The 26716-nt window shown below is 33.6% G+C and overlaps 1 protein-coding gene across 6 annotated transcripts in view; it reads left to right on the top strand.

Annotated features, from left to right (window-relative positions):
* EPHA6 (EPH receptor A6) overlaps nt 1–26716 on the top strand; it is a 730500-nt gene that overhangs the window by 311909 nt on the left and 391875 nt on the right. For 4 of the 6 annotated variants that reach the window (XM_064496237.1, XM_064496232.1, XM_031457432.2 and 1 more), the window contains 2 exons: nt 3868–4023; nt 18533–18868. In XM_064496237.1, the coding sequence (XP_064352307.1) occupies nt 3868–4023; nt 18533–18868 (492 nt within the window). Of the gene's footprint in view, nt 1–3867; nt 4024–18532; nt 18869–25227; nt 25350–26716 lie in introns of those variants that run through there. The other 2 variants (XR_010384763.1, XM_064496249.1) reach the window with 2 other exon arrangements.

Genomic DNA, 26716 nt, shown 5'->3' with positions numbered 1-26716 from the left:
TCCTATTCAAAAAAATTATTACCAAAACCAATAGCAAGGAGCATTCTCCTATGTTTTCTTCTGTAAGTTTTACAGTTTCAGGTCTCATGTTTAAGTGTCTAATGCATTCTAAGTTAATTTTTGTGAATGGTGTCTGGTAAGGGTCTAATTTCATTTTTCTTCATGGGGTTTCTCAGCTTTCCTAACAGTTTATTGAAAAGACTATCTTTCCCTATTGAGTATTTTTAACTTCTTTGTCAAATATTAGTTTATTGTTTATGCAGAAAGTTTCTGGGCTTTCTGTTCTGTCTGTTATCTATGTGTCTGTTCTTAGGCCAGTACCATATTGTTTCCATTAGTATAACTTTGTAGTATAGTTTGAAATCAGGAAATGTGATGCCTGTAGCACTGTTCTTCTTTCTCATAATTGCTTTGGCTGTTTGGGATCTTTTGTGGTTTCATACAAGTTTTAAGACAGTTTTTCATATTTCTGTGAAAAATGCCATTCGAATTTTACAAGGGATTGCATTGAATCTATAATTAGCTTTGGGTAGTGTGGCCATTTTAACAATATTAATTCTTCCAATCCATGAACACAGGATTTCTTTCCATTTGTTTGAATTGTGTTCAGTTTCTTTATCAAAATCTATAGTTTTCATTGTATAGGTCTTTCACTTCCTTGGTTAAATTTATGCCTAAGTATTTTACTTTTTTGATACTACTGTGAATGAGACTTTTTATGCATAATTTCATTATAAAATTGATAGAAAAACATAACAAAAATGACATAGCATTAATGTTGCTAATAAACAGCTCTTACAAATTAGTAGAAAAGACAATAAATCAAAAGAATAAGATCAAAAGGCAGTTTATATACAAGTATAACCAAGTGACCAGTAAAAATGTGAAAAAAATGTGCAGCCTTAGTAGCAATTAGGAAACTTCAATTGAAGAAACAATATTAACTCCACATATTATCAAAAGGTAAAAGAATAACTAACATTAATTACAGGGATTAGTAGGGTGAAAGGTTAGGGTGCTCACTTACATTATTCTGAGTTTGAAAAATGTTGAGGCATGTAACATGGAAATACTGTATTAAAACAAGTAATTAATATACCCTGGCTCAGAGCTCCTGCTCTTGGGAATGGAAATACAGGTGTCATCATGAGTAAGTTTACTGCAGCATAGTTTATGAAATATTTCTCTCAACTGAAAGATTGTTGGTACAAATACTACAGATACATTACAGCAAATTGACTACAACCATTGACCTGGAGTGATTTCCATGCAATACTGGATAATTGAGGAAAACAATGTAAAGTTTATTGATATTATCTCAGAGTTAAAAAGCAGCAATACTAAATCATTCTGATCATATTTTTGTAAACATATATCTACACAGAAATGTGCTGGCATTTTAGGAAAATGATATTTAAAGAGGAAAGAAGGCAGAAAGGGTGGAAGTAAGCCAGATTTCTAAATGATATTCTAGAGTAAATGTCCATACAAAAAGCACATACCTGTTATGATCTCATTTATATAAGCATGAATTTTTAAAATATAGAAATAGATACTTAAAAAAAAAGTCATTGCAGAAAACGCAGATTTAACCTATAAGGTCTATATCTGAATAGCTTTTTTCTAAAAGAAGACATTTGAAACCATTGAATTACATAATATTTAACTTTCTAGCTGCAGTATTGACGTTTGTTGGGAAATATTTTTATCTTGGGTGATTTGTTTGTTTTTCGGAAATGAAGTTTGCATACTTAATAAACAGAGAAATAAGGAAGAGGTAGAGAAAGGATAAGGGATGTATAAGAAAGTAATTTAAAAGTTTTCAAGACATTGGCACTGATATCCCATTTTTAAAGAAATACAAACAAAACCTAAAACCACTAACTAAAAGAGATGCAGAATGTCTATTCCACTTACAGAATTCTAGTAATCTCATATTAGACATTAATGAATTAATGATTTATTCATTCACTCATTCAACTTTTCAAGCATTTATAAAAACTAAACATGTACTTGAAACATGCATTGTGGGTATAAGAACGGTAAGGCCTGTGTTTGGCTTGTGGCATTTATAAGAAGTTGAGGTGATGATTTGATCAAGTAGTTGTAATATAATATGATTTGAAGCCAAAAAGAGTGCAAGATGCTGTATACCATTAATGTGTGCTATATGAAAAGAATGTTACTTCCTGAAAAAATGTTTTTCTAACATTTAAAAAGTATAATCCTTAATTTGAAATGAAATTATAGACTAAATTCCAGTATTAAAATATTTAAGGTAGTAACTTAAGAATCCAGATACATTTTATAAGTTCAAAATTTTAAGGTTTTTCAAAGGTAATTTTGAGTAGACAAACATTTGAAATCAGGCATAGACTTGAGAGTTGTTATGCCAGTATCCAATTTGTATTTGTATATTTTGCAGTAGGCAAAAATAAGTGAATAAATAAATTCATATAAATAATAACTTCAACTGGAAAATTTTTTAACAGCCAGCACACTTTGCAATATTAAAATAATCATTTTTGAGTTGTAGTTGAATCACTTTCAAGATTTTTGCTGTTTCTGTCCCTTATTTATAATAATTCAAAAAGTCCAAAAAAATCTATAAATTTGTAGTAAGATGAATTATGCTATGATCAGAACATATACTGAGTAGACATGCATAATCTTCTGCAGGAACTTAATTATCAGAGTACTCGCACATTGTCCCAATCAGTAAAACAAGTATGGACCAATCACCGACTTTCTGACAAGCGCTGTGCCAGCCTGTCCTTGTGATGCTTACAGACATGAAACAAGTAATTGTGAAGGGGTTACTAACATGGAAAAGGCACAGGTGCTTGGAGAAACTAGTCTAGGAAGTCAGGAAGGACTTTCTAATAGAAGTGAGACCTAAAAGATGACTAGGAGTTAGCAACCTGAGTAGGTCATGTGGTAGAGATGGAGAGAAGGGATTTTTCAAGGGAGGAAAAGGCTCAAAGCAGGTGAAAGAGTATAGTAAACACATAGAAGTTAAAGGAGTCCCTCAGCAGTTCATTCATTCATTCATTCATTTACCAAATACTCATTGAGGGCCTAATAATGCCTGGCACTGCTCTAGGCCCAGGAGATGCTTCAATGAACAAAACAGATAGAAATCTCCACCCTCATAGAGCATACATTTAAAGGGGGAAATGGCTTCAAAAATTAAATGTATTAAGTGTCAGATGTTGTTAAGTTATTTGGAGATGGGAAAAAGAATGGAGAGTAATATGGATTACTGAGATGGGATGTAGTGGGAGTTGCAATATAAAAACAGAACTGGTGAAGGCTTTATTAACACAGTAATATTTGAATAAAGATCTGATGTAAGGGAGGGAGCAAACCATTCAGACAGCTGGGTGAGAGTGAGTGTTAAAGGCCCACTGGCAGGAGAGTGCTTTGGATGCCCAATATTCTGAAGGAGGCCAGTGTGGCTAGAGCAGACTTTCCCTTGGGTACTCAAGAGGACTGAGGGAGAAATGGAATGTAAAAACATTTTAAACAATGTGATTCAATGTTGTTTAATGCCATCTCCCAGAACTACACAATAATCTCCTTTAATGTGGGCATCCTCACACTTTGGTAAGCACTGTTATCTTGCATATGTGGATTTCAAAAATACCTTTTAAATTAGCAACCTCAGCTAACATGTGAGGTTACTATTGTGTTACTAATTTTGAATAACAAATTTTATTCATTAATATTAGCATATGTTGACTTTTCTGTGTATGTGTGACACTGAACTCTGAGATCCGAAGTGGGTATAATTTAGATTATGTTGTATGTGTACAAATTAAATAGTTCTAGCAGTAATAAAAATAATTGTTTTTTCTGTTTTTACAGCTTGCAGACCAGGATTCTATAAAGCATTTGCTGGCAACACAAAGTGTTCTAAATGTCCTCCACACAGTCTAACCCACATGGAAGCAACTTCTGTATGTCAGTGTGAAAAGGGTTACTATCGAGCTGAGAAAGACCCACCTTCCATGGCATGTACCAGTAAGTCTATCCATTTTGCATTTGAAAATCCTATTTCCAACCTTTTGGTGTCTTTAGCCTGATTTTTTTTTTTTTTTTTAAGAAGTGGATACAAAATCCTACCATCAATGCGATTTGTCTTTGATAAAAGTCAAGGAAAAAGTTTCTCTTTCTTTCTTAGCATAATTGCTTTTCAACAGCTTGCAGAGAATGTATTAATTCTTCAAATATCACATTGATCCTTGATGTGCAAATGCCAGCACTGGTTTGGAGGCCCTACAAAATTTTCCTAACCATAATCTGTCCTTAGAAAGTTAAAGCAGTTTAAAACTACCTGAGAATTTATAAACAAAACTTCTGTTCTTTGCTTCAAACCTTGATCGTTTGAAGGCACATCAATTTAGGACCATCAAGTCTGCTGTGTCGGGGAGCTTCCACATGAAACTTTAAAAGTCATTGTGCTGTTGTTATGCGGAAAAGTTCCAGTTTTCAAACTTGACATTTGTCCTTAAAGGAAGGTATTTTTGAGTTTATCCACATTTTGCCTCTCACTTTTTCTCCAGTTTTGGGATTGGAGCCAATAGAATATTAAATGTAAATGTGAAGGTCATTTTAATTCATGTGCTAAGAATTTAAATTATTTGTATGCTCCTGTTACTAAGGTGTTGTGAAATATATGTATACTTTAAAAATAAAAGTTAATATATTAATGCAAAGCTAAGCCATGCAAAAGTAAAATGTCACCTCTTAAGGTAGCTGTGAAAGTCTTGTTAAATACTTAAATAAGGTATAGTGAAAATTTGCCCCTCTTGTTGATGAATTGGGGTCAAAATGTTGCTTATCTTGTGTAATTCTATAGAAGCAGAAATAGATTGAAAATTATGTAATGTCACATATTTCTTAGAGACAATGAGATGTTCCATTCATTTTAACTAATGCAGTTTATAGATTTGTGTGTATTACTGCAGACATAAAATATAAAGCATTTTTATGGAACACATTTAATAAAAATGCAACAGATTCATTAGTAGATGTAATTTTTGCTTTCTGATTGTAAATGCTGAATGACTACTTTCTTCAGAAAATTGTAGCGCAGGAAATTTTTTTTTCTAGGAGCATATTCTTAGTTTATAAGTAGGAAAAGGAAAATTCTAAATATAATTTTTCACCTAATTGTGGAAATAGTTTTGAACAGGAATAGTTTTTTATTATCGTTTCATATTCTATCCTTTTTGCATGGTTGCTGTATATTACTATATTATATGGTGAAAAGCATACTCCAGCTTAGGTAGATGGTGGTGTTTCAAATGGCTACAGGTCTGCCAGGGAAGTTCCCTCAAAACTTACATCAGAAACTAAATAATGCTTCCTAGGTGAGTGATAGAGGAGAATCTCCTCTTTTTATTTAACTGGAGGGCCATAAATAGACGACACATTGAAGGAATAAACTCATTTCCATCAATATAACCCCTTCAGTGAGGTGGCAGAGTAGGTAGTTGGGAAGCCTTAGTTCTTTGTGTGAGAAACTATTAAGAAAATAAATAGAGGATGTGACAAGGTCTATGAACTCAGTAAACTAGTCAGTCATTGTTGAATCTGATATGTGTACTTAATAGCTTAACATTTTATGTTTCTTAGATTTTCTTTTTTTAAAAAATACTTTGTTAATGCTTTTGTGTTTACAATAATGCTAGCCTGTTTTAGCTATACCGAATGGAAGCAGAGAAAGTTTTAATTCTGGTCATCATTGGGCAGAGCTTTAGACAGGGAACAGCATGTGTTGCCATCAGGGTTTAGAAGAGAGAACCCAAAGAAAAATGAAAACTTTTCTCAAGTCCCCCCTAGTCTGGCCACTGGAAGCTCTGCTACTTCCTTGAGGACTTCTTTGCCTTGTTTTAGCAAAAACTTAGCACAGTGTGCTAGTAAGTTCAGCATCTTTTAGAGTCAGACTATGAGTGTGAATCTTGGCTTTGGTACTTACTAGCTGGGCAAATTATTTAACCTCTCAACCTCTGCTGCACCATGCATAGTGATAATAACAGCATCTGCCTCATTCTGTTATTTATAATGATTAAATAAACTAGGAACACTACGTAGCATGTAGTAGATAATAAGTGATTGTTTAATGCAGAAAGTTGTTCTCTTACAATTCATTTTTATATAATTTTTGATAAGTTAGTATTTAAACTATTAAATAGACTTTGTTGATAGTATTATGCTGAGCTCACAGCTTCCATCATCTGCATTCCTACAAACTGAAAAAGTAATGTGCTGAATTTGTACAACCTTTTCACAAAATATGTTAAATCCTTTACTCTGTGCATATCTGATATCAGTAAAGTTTTTTGAATTATACTCTGACTAGATAAGAGACCCTAACAGTTATTACAATATATGCAGAAAAAGCAAGGACCATAAACTCCAAAGCATCATGCCCCCTGAAAATTAAAAGATTAGATTGCTGAGGAAGAAAAACCAGGAAAATAACAAGCAAAGAGGCCATTGAATGATTTGACTTAAGAAGAGCAGGGTAGCTTCACCAAGATGTAAAACTTCTGAAGCCAAGAATCAAGCAAACTGTCAACATTTCCATTTTTTATTAACTGCAAACAATAGCCAATTTGTAATACTCTTAATAGACAGAAGCTTCCTTAACTTCTAGATCATGTGTCTATGATTTAACCATGGCTTTTTTTTTTTTTTTTTTTTTGTCTTAGCATGGAAAACATACTTTCAGAGAGTCTTCCAGGGATTTAAAAGGAGATTTTTAAAAATTTTTCACTTGTTATCAGGGGCAGAGAGATTTTGAATGTTGGGGTTTAAAAGAAAATGAAGGACTAAAATATTGAAAATGACTAACCTAAGACATTCAGTTAGTAAATGGCTTAGTAGGGAAGAAGTTCATAGATAAGTATAGTATGTAAGTAATATGATTTTTAAGGACCTCAGGAGACCTTTCCCTGCTCCTTAGTGCTATCACCAAAACAAGAATGACCCATATGTTTCTGGTACTACACAGCATGTGATTTCACCATTAAGAGTTTTTAATTTCTTTGGATTTTCACTATCGAGATAGATGTCTTTTTAAATTTCATAATCTTGAGATGTACAATACATATGATATAGTCACAAAAATACTTCTCATTTTTTCAAGCAGTTTTAGAATCAGAACAAAATTAAGAGGAAGTATAGAGATTTCCTATATACCGCCCTGCCCCCTGACATGCATAATAGCCCCCTGCATTATCACCATCCTCCACCGGAGTGGTACATTTGTTATGTCTGATGAACCTATATTACCATATTATAATCACCCAAAGTCCATAGGTTACATTAGGGTTCACTCTTGGTGTTGAACATTCTGTGGATTTGGACAAATGTGTAATAACATCTGTCAGCCATTATATGGTCATTAAGAGGATTTTCACTGCCCTAAAATCTGCTGGGCCCATGTTCATCCTTTCCTCCTACCAACCCATGGCAACCACTTATCCTTGTACTGAATCCATACATGTGCTTTTTCCAGAATGTCATATAGTTGGAATCATACAGTATGTAGCATTTTTCATATTGACTTCTTTTACTTAGTAATGTGTATTTCAGATTCTTCCATGTCTTTTCATGGCTGGATATTTCATTTCATTTTAGTGCTGAGTAATACTCCACTGTCTGAGTATACCAGAGTTTATTTATCCATGTACCTACTGGAGGGCAGCTTGGTTGCTTCCCAGTTTTGGCAATTATGAATAAGCTGCTTAAAAACATGCATGCACAAGTCTTTGGACTTACGGAATTTTGTATTTTGTACTTATTTTTGTACTTACGAAAACTTATGGACATAAGTTTTCAACTCCTTTGAGTAAATACCTAAGAATGTGATTGCTGAATCATATGGTAAGAATATGTTTAATTTTGTAAGAAACCACCAAACAGTACTATTTTGCATCCCTACCAACAATGAATGAGAGTTCCTGTGCTCCACATCCTGGTCAGCATTTAATGTTACCGATGTCATGGATTTGGGCTAATTCCAATAGGTGTATAGTGGTACCTTATTATTATTTTAATTTGCATTTCTTTGATGACACTCGATACAGGGCATCTTTTCATATGTTTATTTGCCATCTGTGTCTTCTTTGGTGAGGTATACACATAAAGATTTGTAGATGTTTCAAATGACTACAGTTAAAAAAAAAGATGTCTCATAATCAAACCAATCCCTCAAATATTGGTCGAGGGTTGGGGTGATCTAATCCTTCAGTCTTTGGCTGGCCCTGGCTATTATTGTTAATTTCCTCTTTTGACATTTGTTTCCAGTGACTCCTTCCTCACTGCCCATAAGTATACTCAAATTTCTGTCATTAGAAAAATGCTCCCTGTCCAATATTTTTTCTTCTCCACAACAGACACCTTGGGAAAGCATTCTTCATTGGCTGTGGTTACTGCTTCACACACTTTAATTTACTTTTTACTCTACTACATTCAAATTTTTGTTCATTACTCCACTGCAATTAGATTTTTCTTCCACCACTTCAGGTAAACTGTGTAAGAAAAATCACCAATCATCTTCTTTGCCATTTTGTGTGAGAAACATTTTCATTTTACTATTCATGACAGTTCTGTTGGTCACTTCCTTTTTCTTGAAACCATCTGTTTCTTTATATTCTAAGACTACAATCTCTCCTTTACTCTCTTATTTTTCTGACCATTGTATTTGTTGCCATCGATGGTTTCTCTTCCTTTACTCACTCTTTAAATGTTAATTTTTCTCTTGTTCCTTTCTTTGCCTTGCCTTTTGACATGTTTTCAATCTCATGGCTTCAAATATTACCTGTAAATAGATGAGGCCTATGTTTTTATCGTATCTTCTCTCCCAAGGTCCAAAGTTATCTTGCCAATGAATTATGGGATCTGACAATCTGTATGTCCTATGGAAACCTGCCCACATCTTCAACCTTGTGTCATACCATACTTTCCCTGGTATTAAACTCATGGACTTCCATGATGCTGAACATGCTCTCATCCTATTGCCAGCGATTCCCTCTACTTGAAATGCTCTCCCTTTAGGTCCTATGATGGCTGTTTTCTTTTTGCCGTTCAGACTCAGATGTCAGGTCTTAAGATAGCCATTTCCTGGCCATCCATTCAAAAATAGAATCCCTCTAAATTACCGTCTTTTGTGTCAAATGCTTTATTTTTTATGGATTATATCATTCTTTGAAAATATCTCATTTATTTGTGCACACAGCTCCTTATTTATTGTCATTCTGCTTACATTAGATTACAAGGGGATCATGAATGTTCTTTCTTTACTGTATCTCCAGCGCTAATGATAGTACTTAGCAAATACATGCACTAAATAAATATTTGATGAACAAATAAACTAATCATTTAAGCTCAACCTGCAAAAGCCAGTTTTATTGTTCATACCTCAGCCTGCTCATCCAACCCAGCTTGTTTCTTTACCCTGGTGAATCCTCATCTACCCATGCATCAAAGGCAGAATGCTTAGAATCATAACCCCCGTCCCTCTCCTTGATGTGTCTGTCCGAGTAGTCACAAGTCCTAGCAATTCTGCTTCTTAGTATTCCTTCTGTCCATTCCTTTCTGTCAATTCCTGGCCCTTCCCTTTCTGTTAAGGTCCTCAACTCTCTCAAGCTAATTTAATAATATTTTGGCAAGTCTCCATCCTTTAGTATTCCATCTGTCCACATTTCCCAAACTGTTAGAAAATATAATTTTTGAACAAAAACAAAACCTTGTTCATACTCCCACTTCTTCTGCCTAAAGTCTTTTTAAACTCCAGCTCCTATTAGCCACAGTTGTAATAGTCAATTCAAGGACAACCAAAGTCCAGCTGTGGCCTATCTCTCCCCTTCCAATTTTAACTATACTAAGACCTCTCAAATAGTCCTGGTATATATGCAGTTATACCAGCAACATACTTGTAAGTTTGGGCCTTCTTGATTGTTTAAAAAATTCATTGTGCTCCTTTTGTATGAACTGCAAAAAAATATAAAAGAAATTAGGAATAAGGAATTTGAAATGAAATGCTGGAATGTTTTCTCTGTTATCTTAATCTACTTCTTAAATTCTTAATTTTATTTCTCAGGTGACTCTTTAATGTATGTTCTGGGCTTTAAAAGATGAGCTGTAGAGGACACTCCACAATACCAGGTCTTGGTCAATTAGGGCTGCCTCTGAGAGCAGTTCAGAGCACAGGAGATCCTGCTGCCTGCCAAGAAGTCTGTTATCAAAATAACTGCCTAAGGCTTTTCTAGGCCAGAAGGGAAAAATGCTCACTAAGATTGGAGAAACAAAGGACTATACGAGTTACTAAGAAAGTACTTGTCAAGCAAGAAAGGCTGAGAGCATGAAAGGATTGAGAGAAATGAAAAGAGGGTCTAATACATGGATGCACAAAATGTTAGACGGAATATAATTCCACAGTCATAGCACTTTCACTTTGATGTTTCTCATGTTTTAAAATCAATAGGAGGATTGTTATTTTAAAACTGCTGAACAGATGCTGGAAGATTAACACATTCAACAAACATTGTGTTACCTACTTGGAAAAGTTCAAAACAAAATGTAAATCATATATGTGGGTAATTCTAATGCACATCACTGAGGATAATCAGATACCTTGAGTAAAACCAGTTTCTTCCAATTTCACTTTTAATACACAGGCAAATAGCATGTCTTTGTATCTTTGTGTTTGATATACAGTGACAGTGATTGGGATGAAAGTGTAAAAGTTGAATTTTTTTGCTCTAAGGCTAACATTGTAAAGCATGGCTTCATTATTTCTGAAATAATTGTCTGCTTGAAAAAGTCGCTATTCTCTCATTCATTTTGAGTAGAACAAATATTGTGTTGAGATGAAGTAGGAAAGTTGCTCTTCCCTACTTCAGCTGCCCTACTCAGGTCCCCCACTTCTGGGTAAGGACAGGATGCTCACATCCAGGTACTCCTGCTCTCTGTCTCTTTTTTTTTTCCCCTCATCTCTTTGTTTTTGGTTTTTGGTTTTTTTGTCTCCTTTCTAAGCTTGTCTTGCATGGAAAAAAACATTCTAGTTCCTTGCTTTTCCATTTCACAACTGAAATAGCAAAAGGGCAACTGATTGGTTAAGTGGCTCATTGTAAACACAATGTAACAGCCACAATTTTGTGGAGGCCAGAAAGGGAGATGTTGCAAAGATGAATTTTTTTACCTCTAGCAGCCTGTTACATTCTAGACTTGTTTTCATTATGGAAAGTAACTCTAAATATTTCTCTGTGTATTGCAGTAATACATTTTAAATTTAAAATGGTCTTTATATTACAGAAGAGATACCTGTATATAATGAATCCTAGTCTCCTCAATACAGATCACTGATGTAAGATGTCAGTTGAGCTTCATGGAGTTTCCTAAATACAAATACTTTAGTTTTTATTTCAGCGAAGTTCCTTTTATCAAATTACCTGAAAGAGGTTCCTCCATAGGAAGAGGTATTAAGTGGTTATTCTGCTGATGCTAAAGAATTGAGTTACCACTTGCTGTAGGGTGAATCTATTCTTGTCACCTACAGTTGGAACTCAGAACTGTACCATTCGGAACTCAGAGAGAACTGTACCATTTAATATCATCTACTTGTACATAACAGACCAATTACCATGAATCATCCATAATTGTAAAGAGAGCATTCATAATTATCCCTACAGTGTTATGCTTTGTGAGAAAGGTTTATTAATTTGCTTTTATCTATTTATTTATTGTTTTTCTTTTCCCTCCCAAATTATGACAGTGCTTACTCTCTTCATATTTCTCTTTTTGATTTCTAATGAGTGTTTAATTAAAAATAATTAATTCAAATATAGAAATGGCTATATGTAGGTGTGGTAAATTTTTTTCATGGTATTAGGGAAACTGGATGATTTTTAACTCAGAAGACCCAAGCCTAGGCCACTCATGATTTCATTCGTGTTTTAGTGTCCTTTCATTATACATGTATTTTTGCCCTTTAACTCTTAACTCACACACAGCTATAGCATATTTCTGTCATTCTTAGCATTAGTTTTCTATGGGTTGATATTGAGAATGTTTTTTCTGCACTGATGAGAATAGTTGATAACTATTTTTGGAATTTTCCAAAGGTAATAGTATGTCTATGCTCTGTAGCACAGAAATTTAGAACCACAAATGCTTACTTTTCAAATGCTTACAGTGTGTCCAGAACTGTATTTTGAGCTTTACATTCCTTCTCAATGGGTAGAGAGATGATGGGTGCCTACCCATTTTGATATGAGTTTTTATTAGTTAATGCCAGGTTTTTAGAAGAAAAATTTATGTGTTTTTAAATTTTATTTATTTTGATGGGGGTAATTAGGTTTGTTTGTTTGCTTGCTTGCTTGTTTGTTTTGGTGGAGATACTCAGGATTGAACCCAGGACTTTGTGCATGCTCAGCGTGTACTCTACCACTAAGCTATACCCTCCTCCTTAACACCAGTTTTCGTAATATAAACATTCCCTTCTACTTCATAAAAGTGATTTTCAAGTCATGTGGCTGTATCCTGAATCAATAACACTGAATTCTTGCAACTCGAACTCTCTATTCTCCAATATTTGTCAAAATTTGTACTATGTAAAAATTAATTTTTGGAGGATTGTACAAAACCAAGCATTCTATTCATTCCCTTAATTAAAACGCATGTCACCTTTGTATCAAGCTGGACCAGAATAGACTGGTGTACATGAATACAAATATTTCATTGTAATATGTACATTTGGTAAGCATCAGTCACCTTTTCTATAAATAGCATATTAACAGCTGTCTTACAGATTTACTGTGATAATTGAATGGAATGTTAAGTACATTCCTTAAAACAAGAAAGTGGGCTCAAAAATATTGGCTATATTTCTTTGAATACACGCCTACAATGTATAAAAGTAATCAATCCTGCCTGAGGGCAGTGGGAAAGTGTCACAAAGAGGGTAACATCTAAATCAGAATGTGAATGATAAGTAGGAATTTTCCACAGCAAAAGGTAATGGAACAGCATGTGCAAAGGCATTGAGGTACAGCAAAAGGGAGAAAGTGGCTAACGGACAGGCGTAGTTATAAAGACATATGGAGAGGCTGAGAGATTTAGATTTTATTCTGGAAGTGAATGGTATTTGGTCTATTAGATTTCTTTTTTAATGTTTGCTTTCTTTAACTATGAGTTTTAGAAGTAAGGGAAAATCTAAAAAGAATCATCTAAGTCCTCATTCACAGTATTATGAAAACATTAATAGATAAGTCTTAATTTTAGACATCAATTAATTACTGAAATAGGTGCAGTAATATTGATGAAAATGAGAATATGTAGAATTCAGAAGATCTGAAGTGTACGTGTTGCTGTATCCTCAGCAATATTTTATCCTAAAGATTTAATTCTTGATTGCTCTTCTGTAAAAAAATTATTTTTCAATGTGTTAAGGTAACATTATTAACAGGAATCTGTTGTAGGAAGACAAATAAATTGTTCTCTAATTGGTGTGTTTTAAAAATTTGTATTTGACAATACTCTCTAAACAAACCACTATAAAATACTTTAAATATTTATTTACCAGACTTTCTCTATTTAAAAGATAAATACAGTGTGATAGAGTAGGATAAAAACCAAACATGAAATGACCTAGGTATAATCCTACCTCGTGCACTGCATGATTCTGACGTAATTACAGAACTTCCTTGGGCCTCAGTTCTTTATCTGAATAAACTGATTTATTCCCTTCCCTGTGGTGAAGTTGAAGCCCATTTTATGACTACTCATCATCCATTTCCAAATATACAAACATTTTATGAACAAAACTTACAGATAGAGCACTTAGTGGTTTAGAAAAGAATACGTAATTTCTTTTATAGATGCTTTTATTAAGTATCTTTTTCAAAGATTATATAGGAAGGATATTAGATTAACAATATAAATGTAGATAGCAGTTAAAATTGATAGTGATAGTGCATAGAATGAAGTGACTTTTAGAGTTTTAAGTTATGTCTACATGTAGATCTGACAACTGATATTTTTTGTACATTATTAAAATCTGGAGTTGTACTTTTTCATTTGTTCATATGTATTTATATTTCTTTAGTAAATTCTACAATTTACTCCTTTGGAAAAACATTTACCTAAACATCTCTAGATGGTTCAATATATATATATACATGCTATGTGTGTGTGTATATATATATATATATATATATATATATATATATATATACACACACATGCTATGTATATATAGCAATATAGCATATAGCAATATATATATACACACACACATACATACACACACACAATAAATATATGTATATTTAATGCTCTCTTTGGCACAGATTAACATGGAATTACTTTTCTCTCATTTGTAACCTCATAGGTATGAAGAAATATGCTTTTTATTAGGGAACTGTCCTATTACATTCTTGGTATTCATTACATTAATAAACACATTTAAATTATTGCCAGGTAGTAACTTAAAAACTATAAAATACGATTTAATAGCAGTAGCCATTCATGACTTAATATCCTCAGTTATTTGGGTCAAATTTTCATTGTTCTTAAAGAGACTTAAAAACATTAAGAGTTAATGGATGAGTGAATAGTCACTCTTAATATAAAAGAGTTAATATGAAAAGGCCCCTGTTTGTTTATGACTTAACATATTTCTGTAACTATAAACATAAAATATTAAATCTACAGCAATTGATATAGTAACTGAAATGTGACCCCTAAGTTTGTTCTCCTTCAGTGTCAGCCTTTATTTAAGGGTGTTCTGCAGAATGCTAGCATTCCTTCAGATGCTTCTTGGAAAATGATGTTCTGTGAATAAATGTTTTGGAAATATAGGAGTCAACAAAGTGAAGCAAATTGTGTTACTTTTGTTTCAGCATCAGTCTGTCAAAGGAATCTTAATTTGAGCACCAAACTCATTTTTTTATGCAGTCTCTCGTGGAACCAGAGATATTACACAGGATATATTTTGGGAAATATAGTTCTGTTTCGAATACTTACATGCAGAAAAAATTAAAATCAAATGAAATAAAACAAAAATCACCCCCACCCCCTACCCTCTGCTACTCTGAGAGAAATGTGTGGGCTGCAGAGCCAGACGCTCTTCCTGGGAGGGACCTGACAGCACTGCCTTAGGCTTCTCCTAAGTTTACTACTGGAGCACTATTCCTTTATTCGTTAAAAGTGTAAAGGGGAAATACAAATTGAAGCCAGAAAAAGAAGACGAAAATTGAAAATGTGTTTTTTTGATAAACTAATGGAAGTAAAATTGTGGTTTTCACAAAAGTTTATTATATGATGGGCTTGGGGAAAAAAAGCTGATTGCAAATCAAAATGATTGCCCTTTTCTTACGAGGTCACCTGAAGGGTGAAGTATGGAGGTTGCTTGTGTTCTATGTGAATTACTTGTTTCATTTGAAGAAAATAAAATCAACATAAGGAAATCCCTGAGAATTTTCAATGCATATGTCGCCGAAAGAGTTAGGACTGCCAAGACTTTTTTTTCTCAATGTGTCACATAATCTTTGTATAATTTATAAATGATAACAAAGCAATCAGGCCACATTCATAAAAGCCCAGTGACACATAATTTAGTTGAATCTGAGGATTAGAATTAATTGTCTCTCTTTATTCTAAGTTCTAAATCTTAGTAAATGATTCACTGCATGTCATTACAGCTTAATATTTGCATGAAATCACAGTTTAGCTGGCATAATTTAACAGCAATTAAAAAGCTATTTAATCGTCATGCAAATTGGTATGAGAGCCCTTGAGTAAGAAGGGTGTCTGCCTTGTTTTTTTAAAGTATCTCTAGGCGGACAGTCATACACTTGCAGACACCCATAACTTAATTGATAACATTCTTCCTGTTCTTGGAAATATAAGTTAGTAATAATTCATGTTTTCCATTATAAATGAGAGAAAAGAACAACAATATGAATATATCATTCTCTAGGAAGACATTATTACGATAATGATAATGAATCTTTATCTCCTAGGCATGAGTCTAGGTTGGAGATAAGAACCTACACTTGTCTCTGTGCTCTAGTTTATAATTCCTTCCATATTTTCCTTTCTGAAGGCAGACGTTTTTATAATGCTCTGAAACATGAAATGGCATAAAACAAGGTATGCAGAAACTTTTTAGAAAAACTAAATGCCCCATTTCTAGGTCTAGCTTTAGTTGATATGCATATAGTGACTGAGATTCCTACCCATCATGTTGTTGATATCAGGATCCAGCAAAATAAAAAAGGAAGATATAACATTTCTTAATATCTCAAACCCAATTCACAGTCGTATTGATTTAAGAGTGATGTTATATTACTTTAATACCGTAAAACAGATCTTGCTACTGAGTCCTCTGTACTCATTTAGACCATTCCTCACACTATAGCCAGAATGCTCTTTTTAAAATACATCACTTCCATGCATAGAATCTGTCAGTTTCTTCCTGTTACATGTAGAAAAATATCCAGACTCATTCCAATGAGCCTAGCAGCCTTGCATTGTCTGGTCCCTTCCTGTTCCTTAAAACTCATTTCTTGCATACCCCATTTGCATTCTAGCCACAGTGATTTTGTGCCAATTCCATGACTATTTTAAAATACTTTTGACTAAAGACTACACATCTTCTACCTCTAATATTCTTCCAACTCGTCTGTACATCTTCCATATCATCTGCATGAGGCTTTCTCAGAATGTTTCTCAGTTTGGACCCCCTGGAGTTTTCTCCTGCCCTTGGACCAGAATTTATACCATCAGCAATCCTGGTATCTCTGGCCTTCAACCCAGACTGGAGCTTACACACCAGCTTTCCTAGAACTCCGGCTTTCTGACTGCAGATCTTGGGGTTTTTCAGCCTCCATAATTGTGTTATCCAATTCTATATATATATATATATATATATATATATATATATATATATATCAACTGATATAAATGCACAGCCTAGAAAAAAGATTGGTCCCCTTGATACTTTTTATTTCAGCTCTTTTCCTTTTGATTTTCATAATTGCAATTATTATAAATTGAATTTTATTATTTTGTCGATGTGTATGTATTTATGTTTACCTAGCCATTTAGCTAAATGTAAATAACAAGAAAGCAGAAATAATGTCTATCAGACTCATGCTGTAAACTCAAGATCTAGCAAAGTAGGTGACACACATAGTGATTACTACAGAAAAGTATTTAATAAATGAATGACTGTATTTTGAAATTCAAAAGGAGCTTTTACAAAAACGTGAATTTCTTTCTATGGAGAGAATGTCACAGAGAATCCTTTTCCATCTTCTAAGCAAATTTTCCTGATATCAAATTTAAAGAAATGTTTTTGATTTCTTAAAACTAAGCCTTTCAAACATGGTAAGAATGTTATTTAATTTGTTATTTATGCAATGAATTACTTTTCAAATATGTATCTTAAGCACAGTCTGTTACAGAAAAGACTCTGTGGTATTTCACAATGAAGTACATGGTGCAATGCCTAGCACCTAGTAGACCTTCAGTTAATATTTGTTCAATGAATGATATGAAACTGAGGTTTGAAGGACTGTGATAGTTGTAAAAGATTGTTGATACAATTTTAAGAAAAGGCTGTAATAGTGAGAGGATATTAAGTACTGTATGTAGTGTGATCTGTATTGAAAAATAGTGAGAAAGAAGCCTGAGGGAAGATGCTCATCGGTCATCCACGACCAACTTGGTTTATGCAGAGTCTCATTGACGAGTAAGAGGATTGTGTGGATCTCCTGATAAGCTTTTAAAGACACACTTACTTTGTGTTTAGTAAAATTCATCTAAATTAAAGTCTAGACACCATATATATGGATACTTCCTTTTATCCCTTCTGTGTAATGCTTCTATCCCATGAAATTGGCAAGACCTAGTAAAAGCTTTTGTGTAGCCTCCAGTTTCCCTTCCTCTTCCTCTTCTTCCAAAGTGCCTGTCCATGCTAAATTTATGGCCAGTTATTCTCAGCCTATGAGAAACAGATCCTCAGAGATTGTCAAAAGTAATGAATGGGAGTTCTAGTTACAAATCAAACATAGTTTGAAGACTGAAAGACTGAATACAGTATGTTTTATACATGTAAGTTATTATTTTTTTCAAAATTTTCAAATGGTGATGTAATTATTAAAATGTAATTAAAACTATCACATGATTTAAAATAATGTTTGGTTATTGTATATTTTCAGTCAACAAATTTTAAAAGTTTAATTACGGTATCTTTTGGAGATGTAGCTTTTGGCATTAAATACTGAAATCATTATACCAAAAAGTTAAGATATAGACCATCTCCACTCCTAAGACTCTCTACTTATTAGACTTAATCAGATATTTTTAACCATATTTCTTTATCATTCCCAGCAGAAGAAAGAGTGCAAAGTAATATAAAAGACTAGCAAGTGTTTGCTGATGACGTTTTCAAGTTAGCATCGTAATTCATTGTCCTATACATGTACATTTGTTTTTTAATTATTTTCTCTAGGGCCACCTTCAGCTCCCAGAAATGTGGCTTTTAACATCAATGAAACAGCCCTTATTTTGGAATGGAGCCCACCAAGTGACACAGGAGGGAGAAAAGATCTCACATACAGTGTAATCTGTAAGAAATGTGGCTTAGACACCAGCCAGTGTGAGGACTGTGGTGGAGGACTCCGCTTCATCCCAAGACATACTGGCCTGATCAACAATTCTGTGGTGGTACTTGACTTTGTGTCTCACGTGAATTACACCTTTGAAATAGAAGCCATGAATGGAGTCTCTGAGTTGAGCTTTTCTCCCAAGTCATTCACAGCTATTACAGTGACCACAGATCAAGACGGTAAGTTCCATTGCTGTTCTCTCGAAACAGACCTATCATTCCTTTTTATTCCTTAATATCCTTGGTGGACCTATATTCACTGAGGTGCAGTTGTATACTCTATACATTATAGGGGTGATTTTCTGGTGGTTGTCCTTATTGTTTCCCAAGGTGCAGAAAGGTATTTTTGATATTACCTCTTAGTAGTATGGTAGTATGGTTAATTGGATATAATGCTTCTCTCTAATATCTATGCATTTTTGTTTATGAGCAAGTCCATTGAATTACCAGTGAACATCAAACATAAATAAAATGTCGCTAAATGAATTGAAATTCAGTTGCCCTACATATGTAGCCATCTCTTTTGTATGTCAAATAAGAAGATGGTAGGAATTTATGTTGATTTTAATTCCTATTTATATTATAAGAACAGTATAGCTAATATGCCTGACCATGATCCACTCTGAAAAGAAAGAGCAAAAAATATTTAGAAATGAGTCTAAGTGCTGTTGTTTAGGTGAAGTTTTTTGTAAAAAGTAGTTAAACTGTCTGTTTTAAAAATCCAATGGCTTTCAGCTGAAGATTTCCTTTATTACACTATAGGACTTTACTGCAGTGTAGTTAGGCATGGATATCCTATGATTTTTATAAGTATATAGTCTCTTTAATTCCCCCATAACAATTTATCACAGAGCATGATATAGGAAAAGCTTCAGAGATTTTAAAAACTCCCTTTGAGAAGCATTCATAAATTAGGTGGATACACCAGTGATTGTGTTATAGCAGAAAGTATTGTTGTATATGAACACAGATAGATGAGACAAATTTATGCAGATAAAACTACTCTTATACGTGGTGTTTGTTTTCTAGGTCTACTATAACAAATGCCATAGACTAGGTACCTTAAACAACAGAAAATTTTTTAACCATTCTAGAGGCTAGAGGTCCAAGACTAAGTTACCTGCAGAGTTGATTTTTTTCTTAAGCCTCTCTCCTTGGCTTGCAGACAGCCATTTTCTCCCTGTGTCTTCCCATATTCTTTCCCTTGTACGTGTCTGTGTCCTAATCTCTTCTCATAAGGACACCATCATACTGAATTAAAACACACTCACATGACTTCACTTTACCTTAATTTCCTCATTAAAGGTCCTAACATCCAAATACAGTCACAATTCTAAGCTACTGAGGTGGGACTTCAATATATGAATTTTAGGGACTGCAAGTCAGTCCATTCCAGATGCACGAAGGCAGCATCTGGTGATGTTTAAAATGAAAATATATCAAAAATGTTGGAATACTACTCAGCAACGAAAAAGAACCAACTGTGGGCAGATACAACTTGGATGAAGTTTAAGGGCACTATGCTGAGTGAAAAAGCCAATCTCAAAAGGATTCACTTATGTAACCCTCTTGAAATAGCATAATCTTAAACAGATTCTTGGTGGCCAAGGGTTAGGGATTAGGGGGAGAGATATGTCTCTGTGAAAGTGTAGCAGGATAGAGCCTTGTAGTGGTAATACATTTACATATCTTGATTGTGATGGTAGTTACATGAAGTTAGATATGTGATAAATTGCACTGAGCTGCGCACATACACACACACACACACACACACACACACACACACACATACACACACACACACATACATACATATAGGAGCCCTGTGGATTTTACCAATGTCCATTTCCTGGTTTTGATATTGCACTATAGTTATGCAAGTAATTAACATTGGGGGAGGCTAGGTAAAGGATGTATGGGACCTTGCTATACTTTTTTTTCTAATTTCTATGAATCTATAATTGTTGCAAAATAAAAAGTTTAAAAACATTGCTAAACCTGTAAAACACAGGAAGAAAACTTTAATATTCTACTAAAAGCATATTTGTAATAATGGATATGACCATTTTATTCAAATATTATGTATAATTTCACTTTGCTGATAATCTTCAGAAATACAGCTAATAAATAAAGCAAAGCCAAAGAGTACTGTACAATCACCATTTTTAAATTTACTATGTAGTATTTCCCTTCATTTAGCAAATTGCTTCACAGCATAGAATCTGCTTTATAGTTGTTCAAAATGGAATTTCTGTTTTCTCTTTCCTTAGTTCTTTCCCATAGTCTAAACAAATTCTTGTCAAATATGTCTTCAGAATGAGACAAATTAGGGTCTTCTGTTCCTCTCTGCATTAGCAAATTATTTCTAAGGCTTTATTTCTGCCACTTGATCAAAAAAATACAATCCAGTACAACCATTTTAACTATAGGATATAAATAATTAAGTTTGGGAATAAAACTAATATATCACCTTAAATAAAATATATATAAATAAAATATGTTTACATAATTTCATACATTAAATGTACATTCTATGCCTTTCATTCTAGGATTAGAAGAGAGTTCATTTAGGCCATTTTTCTACCTAGCAGAAGGGCAGAATATGAATTATTTCCCACTTTGAAAATGAGAGAATTTATTCAAAGTGTATTGCTGTAAGGGCAGAAAATATATTTTAAGCATGAAATAAGACATAGTATCCATAGATTGAGACTATACAAAATGATATGAGCTATTCATAAGCGTTTGATTTATTCAACATATATATGGTGGTGAGCAAGCCCTTATGAACTTTACACTCTGGTGGGGAGGCAGATAACAAACAAATAATTTGACAAAGACATAATTAGTACTGTGATAAGTCCCACCAAGGAAAATCCAGGGTGCTCTGAGAGCATGTATTCTTCAGGTCTGAAGGATAAGGGCTGGTCTTCTTGAGGAAGCAGTATTTAAATTAAGTTCAGTTCCGAGAGATGAGTAGAATGTGAGTAGGTCAAATGAGGCCGGGAGAAGGGAAAGAATGCAGCATAGAAGGAACCAAGCAAAGATTGAGCAACTGAGGGATTAGGTGTTGATGACTAACATACTAAGAGCATCTAAGAAGTTGATATATTGCAGAGGCACAACAGGATTTGGGGAAGGAACTGAAGATTTAACTTTAAATTTGGAGAAATGAGTTGCAAAATAGACAACACAGGTTAGAGAAACAACCATTTAGCAGAAGATGCTGATATATTATCAGGGCTATAGACAGGAGAAAAGAAAATCAGCAGAATAATAATATACATGTGGTGACATTTGTCTGAATACTAAGTAAAGTAGTAGAGACTGAGAAATACAGATAGTTGCACTAATTATGTTTTTATTACTCTATGTATGCACAGTGTGGAGCTTGAGGATAAAGGGAAAGTTTGCATTAAATTTGCTTTTCTTTCATGAAGTTAATTATTTGTATATGTCTTTTCTCATACTTAAGAAGTATTAAGGAAACAACATTAAACAACCTTGACTTAATTGTTTGCTATCTGTTTACAATTAAATAAATGTAAAAAAAAATCTTTTCCAAATCACTTAGAACCATTTAGCTATAGTTAGAAGAAACATTCCTTGATTATCCTGATTCTAGTTGGATAAATAAGATTATACATTTAGAACTATGACTCTCATAATTAGAAATCTTTGCAATAAACCTTAATTAACTGACTTCTACAATCCCTAAGAGCTATATTTGCAACCTTCTATTTTCATAGTTTATTTAAATGGTCTTTAAAGGTGGTTCATTTAGAGGGGAAAACAAGAGAGCAACACCTAGGAAACATTTGATTTTAATCTTCAGTGCATGTTAGAAAAAAAATAAGATGTGTAGTTTAGTAGAAGGAATTATTCGGGTCGTAGACAGTAAAGGAAAATGTTGATCATGGATAGTCAGCCTGAAACAAATTGTGTTTGTAGATATCCTGACATGTGCAAAAACCTTTAGGGACTATGTTCAAAGTGAAAGACATGCTAAATTACCAACCAATTCTGCTGGTATTTCCTAAAGGGTCTTTAAAGCAATTATTGTCAGAAGCAGTTTGTCCAATTCTTTTGCTTCTTAAAATATATATTCAGCAGTCCTATCCCTGCCATTGCGTGGGTATTCTGTATAGGTTTTGCCTTAGGATTACATTTTGCAGGCTAATATATGCAGATTTCATATATTTGCTCAGGCAACAATAATTAATTGAACTGATATTGAAAATAGATTTAAATAAACAAGTCTCCATATATGTATAAACTTGAAATATCTATTTGATTTACCGTTCACTGCATTCTGAAAATACAATCTGTTTCAAATATGGACGTTTTGCATGTTGCTAGAGTAGGTAATTAGGGATATTGTAAAGATTCATTCATCTTTATGTCTGTATTTTAATTGTTTTTGGTCTGGATATCCCTCATAATCTTCAGTGTGTTTTCAAAATTCTTGACAGTGAATACTCTTTTTTTCTAAGTCTATTCAAAATAAAAGAAATTGGTGTAAAAATCTTAAATGCTTACTAAAAATACACTGAATATAAGCTAGTGACATGATAAGTTAGAAAAGGAAAAAGCATTAACCATAATTTAAGCTGAGTGATGCTATACTATTTGTATTTTTTATATTTCTTAGACATAAGAAAATTACATATTCAAAACCTACACTTTATATTGAAGGATAAAATTCCTATCTCCTAGGAAGAGTGTTTTTCTTCCAAAAAGTGCACTGAATATTTTATGTAAGGGAGATAATTTAAATGTCAGTCTAGTTAATCATAACTAAATAACTTTATATTCTAGCCCAAAATTAAATTATAATAGAGTCTAGATGATTGTAAACTTTGTTTTTACTCCTAGGAAACATCAAATTACTTCCAAGTCTAGTGTCTTTTTGTGGCATGCATCTTTTGAATAAATGAATGGTGTAGAAAAGGCTTTTAGACCCTAGCAGTGAGTTTCCTGAAGTTGGTCAGTGGCTCAGCTCGCAGTCAGCAAGTATAGAAACTGAACTGCTCCCAGCCACTTACACACAATAGCACACGCGTGTCTGTCGCACTGGATCATAATCATATTTTGATAGTTTGCTTTTCTGACCAATATGTAAGCTTCTTGAAAACAACAATGATGTGTTATTTGAGCATATCCTCAACCTATTTTGTCTGTAATTTAATAAATCTATTTACCGCATTAACAAAAATTATAGATGGTTTCAGTTAATCTTTCATTCATTATTTCATTCACTCAAAGTATTTATTGAATATTTTCTATCTGCCCAGAACTGTTCTATGTGTTAGGAATATAGCAGTAAAGGAGAAATACAAATGGTTAACCAGGTACCTTCCTTCATGGACATTATATTTTAGTGCCAAGTAGCGATATGTCCCATGATGAAAAACTAAGCAGAATAAGAGATTTGGAAGTAATGGGGAGGGGGCTTTTTACATAGGGCAACCAAATAGACTGCTCTTGACAACATAACATTGGAGCAGATCATGAATTAAGGAGAAAACCCTGTGAATATAAAAGATGATTCTAGGCAGTGGGAATCAAAAGAACAAAGCCTTAAATTTAACCAGGAATTTGTCTAGAAAGTAACTAGGATATATTATTGCATGTATATTCTTCAACATATTCTAAATTTCATGGTCACTAAGTCCTCTGGTCCTGTCCTTACAGAATTTTTAGCAAAAGGTTTTAATCAACACTAAACCATCCGTTAGTAGCAATCATGGTTTTTCTTGATGATCATACATTGCTAGAGAAATGTGCTTAATCCTAAACTTGTCTTTAAGCAGTTGGCTTTTAGAATCATCAGCTGTTTCTCTGAGAAATTCTCATTTGTACATTTTTCAGGAAAGGTGACTAAGTGTTTTCTTTAGCAATAAAATAATTAGATCTTATTGCTATTTTGATGCCTCTACTATTAGATTAACAATTTTATGGCATTTCTCCTACAAATTGGAAAGTAGTAATAGGGATTGTTTGGTAAAATATTTTAAATCCTATAAAAATAAACTGGTTAGCAGCGAAGATAAGTGCATATGATCACATTTTACATAATCTGTAACTATCATATGATATAAGGCTCTACTTTATGGCTAAGCAAATGTCTGGCAAATTGTTTGTTATTTTCAGTGCAGTTCTTTGTTTTGAAAATGGAAGCCAGTTTAATTTCATTAACTAATCTCTGCCTGCATAAGAGACTGACTGATTTGGATAACTGATTCAAATGTGGTTACTATAAAGTACTAGGTTTTAATTTCGGGGGAAAATTTTCCAAAAGTCCCTTTTACTTTAAAGTAAATATTAATGAAGATTTTTAAAAAGTTAATCTGTAAGAATAAAATTAAAACATTGTCAAGACTGACAGATTATTCTGATCATTATTAAAAATGTGAAATGTCTTCATCTTAATAGTTTGTAAAGATTGAAAACTAATTGCTGACCTTTTAATCAGACTGAAATCCACTATAGCATCTTTAGATTAAGTAGCTTTTTTTTTTCTTCCATGTATTCCTCAGCACTTTTCTATTTGGTTTGGATTCTAAAACAGTCAGTTCCAGCTACATAATTTGTGATGCCCAGTGAAAAATGAAACTGCAGGACCTTTTGTTCAAAAAGCAGGAAAAAAGGGCCGTTAAAGGTACTAAAATATAAAGCTTTTTCCTTCTGCAATTTCTCTCTCTCAATTTGTAATGGTGCTTTTTTAATTGCCATTTAATGTCCTTTTAAGTAAAGAAAAAGTAAATTTCAAATTATTACCATACACTTTACCATTTGTCTTTATATTGCTCAATGCTTCTTTTAAATGTAAACATAAGAGCATTTAACTCATGTGGAATCATAAAAATCACACAGTTCTTTTCCTATAGTCCCGCACCACTCCCCATCCCCAGTCCCCAAGGGTGTCTCAAGTAGACCAGAACAGACAAGTGTAAGACTCAGAAAGTTTGGAAAAAGGAAGAGAGGGACCCCACTGGAGACAAGGGACAACCCAGGAATGTGGTCCTCTGTCCTCAGAAGTTAACATAGTCATTTAACCCAGGTGGAGAGTGGCAGCAATCAAGGAACAGGGCAGGAATTGCAAGACTGTATGGCGGAGAGCAGGAGAGTGTGCAGGAAAAACACATCCAGAGGGCTATGGTGGGGTAGGTGGCCAGAGCCTAGACTTTGCCTAGAGCCGGGGATTCAAGCTCCCAGTGCGTGCTCCATTGTCCCAGCAGACTTCACTTACAAAACATGAGTTAAAGGTAAAATTATTAAGAATTTCAAGATGGCAACAGCTGAGCATTAAACCCTAAGCGGGGTTAGGGAGCTATGCAGCTGTGTAAGTCACACTCATGAAACCAGCTCTGAAAACATTTTATAACATAGTGATGTCACTGTTGTTCCCATTTACCTTTGTGGATTAGTCAGCAAAAAAACTATATTCAGTAACTGTGATGTGCCACGTACCATTCTGCATGCCGTGTAGTGAAAGAAAGATGCATGTTTGAGTGTTTGAGATGTGGTGTACACTATGGAGAAGTCAGCAGTCTTTTCCTTCTTTAAGGTTTGGAAATGAGAGCTTGGCTAAGTAAAAAAGACTAAATTAAACTTATGATATCTGATTTAATATACATTTTCAAGAACTGAGTGCCTGAAATATTAGTTAGTACACAAGCCCTTAAAATATGCATAAAGTAATAAATGATTAACTAGTGAGATGATAGTGAATGTTGACATTTCACTTTTCTATTTTTATGAAAGAGACTAGTTGTTTTACCACATATTTATTCTGTTAGACAATGAACAAAGCTTTTGGTAATGAAAGATTAAAAACAAAAAATTGAAAGGTAGTTGTAAAATTTGCCTAATGCTATTCTAATTATTTTGACATTCTGATAGACCTAAGAGTAGGTTTCGTAGCTGTTGATCCCTTTGTGCTCTGCTCTGTACTGTCCTACTGAGTCACTTCCAAGGTGCACCCTAAGATAGAAAAGTTCTTTTTTTCCCTGAAAATAATTATGC

The sequence above is a fragment of the Camelus dromedarius genome, chromosome 2, assembly GCF_036321535.1.
Source record: "Camelus dromedarius isolate mCamDro1 chromosome 2, mCamDro1.pat, whole genome shotgun sequence".
Taxonomy (NCBI): Eukaryota; Metazoa; Chordata; class Mammalia; order Artiodactyla; family Camelidae; genus Camelus; species Camelus dromedarius.
This window is presented reverse-complemented; position numbering and strand designations above follow the sequence as displayed.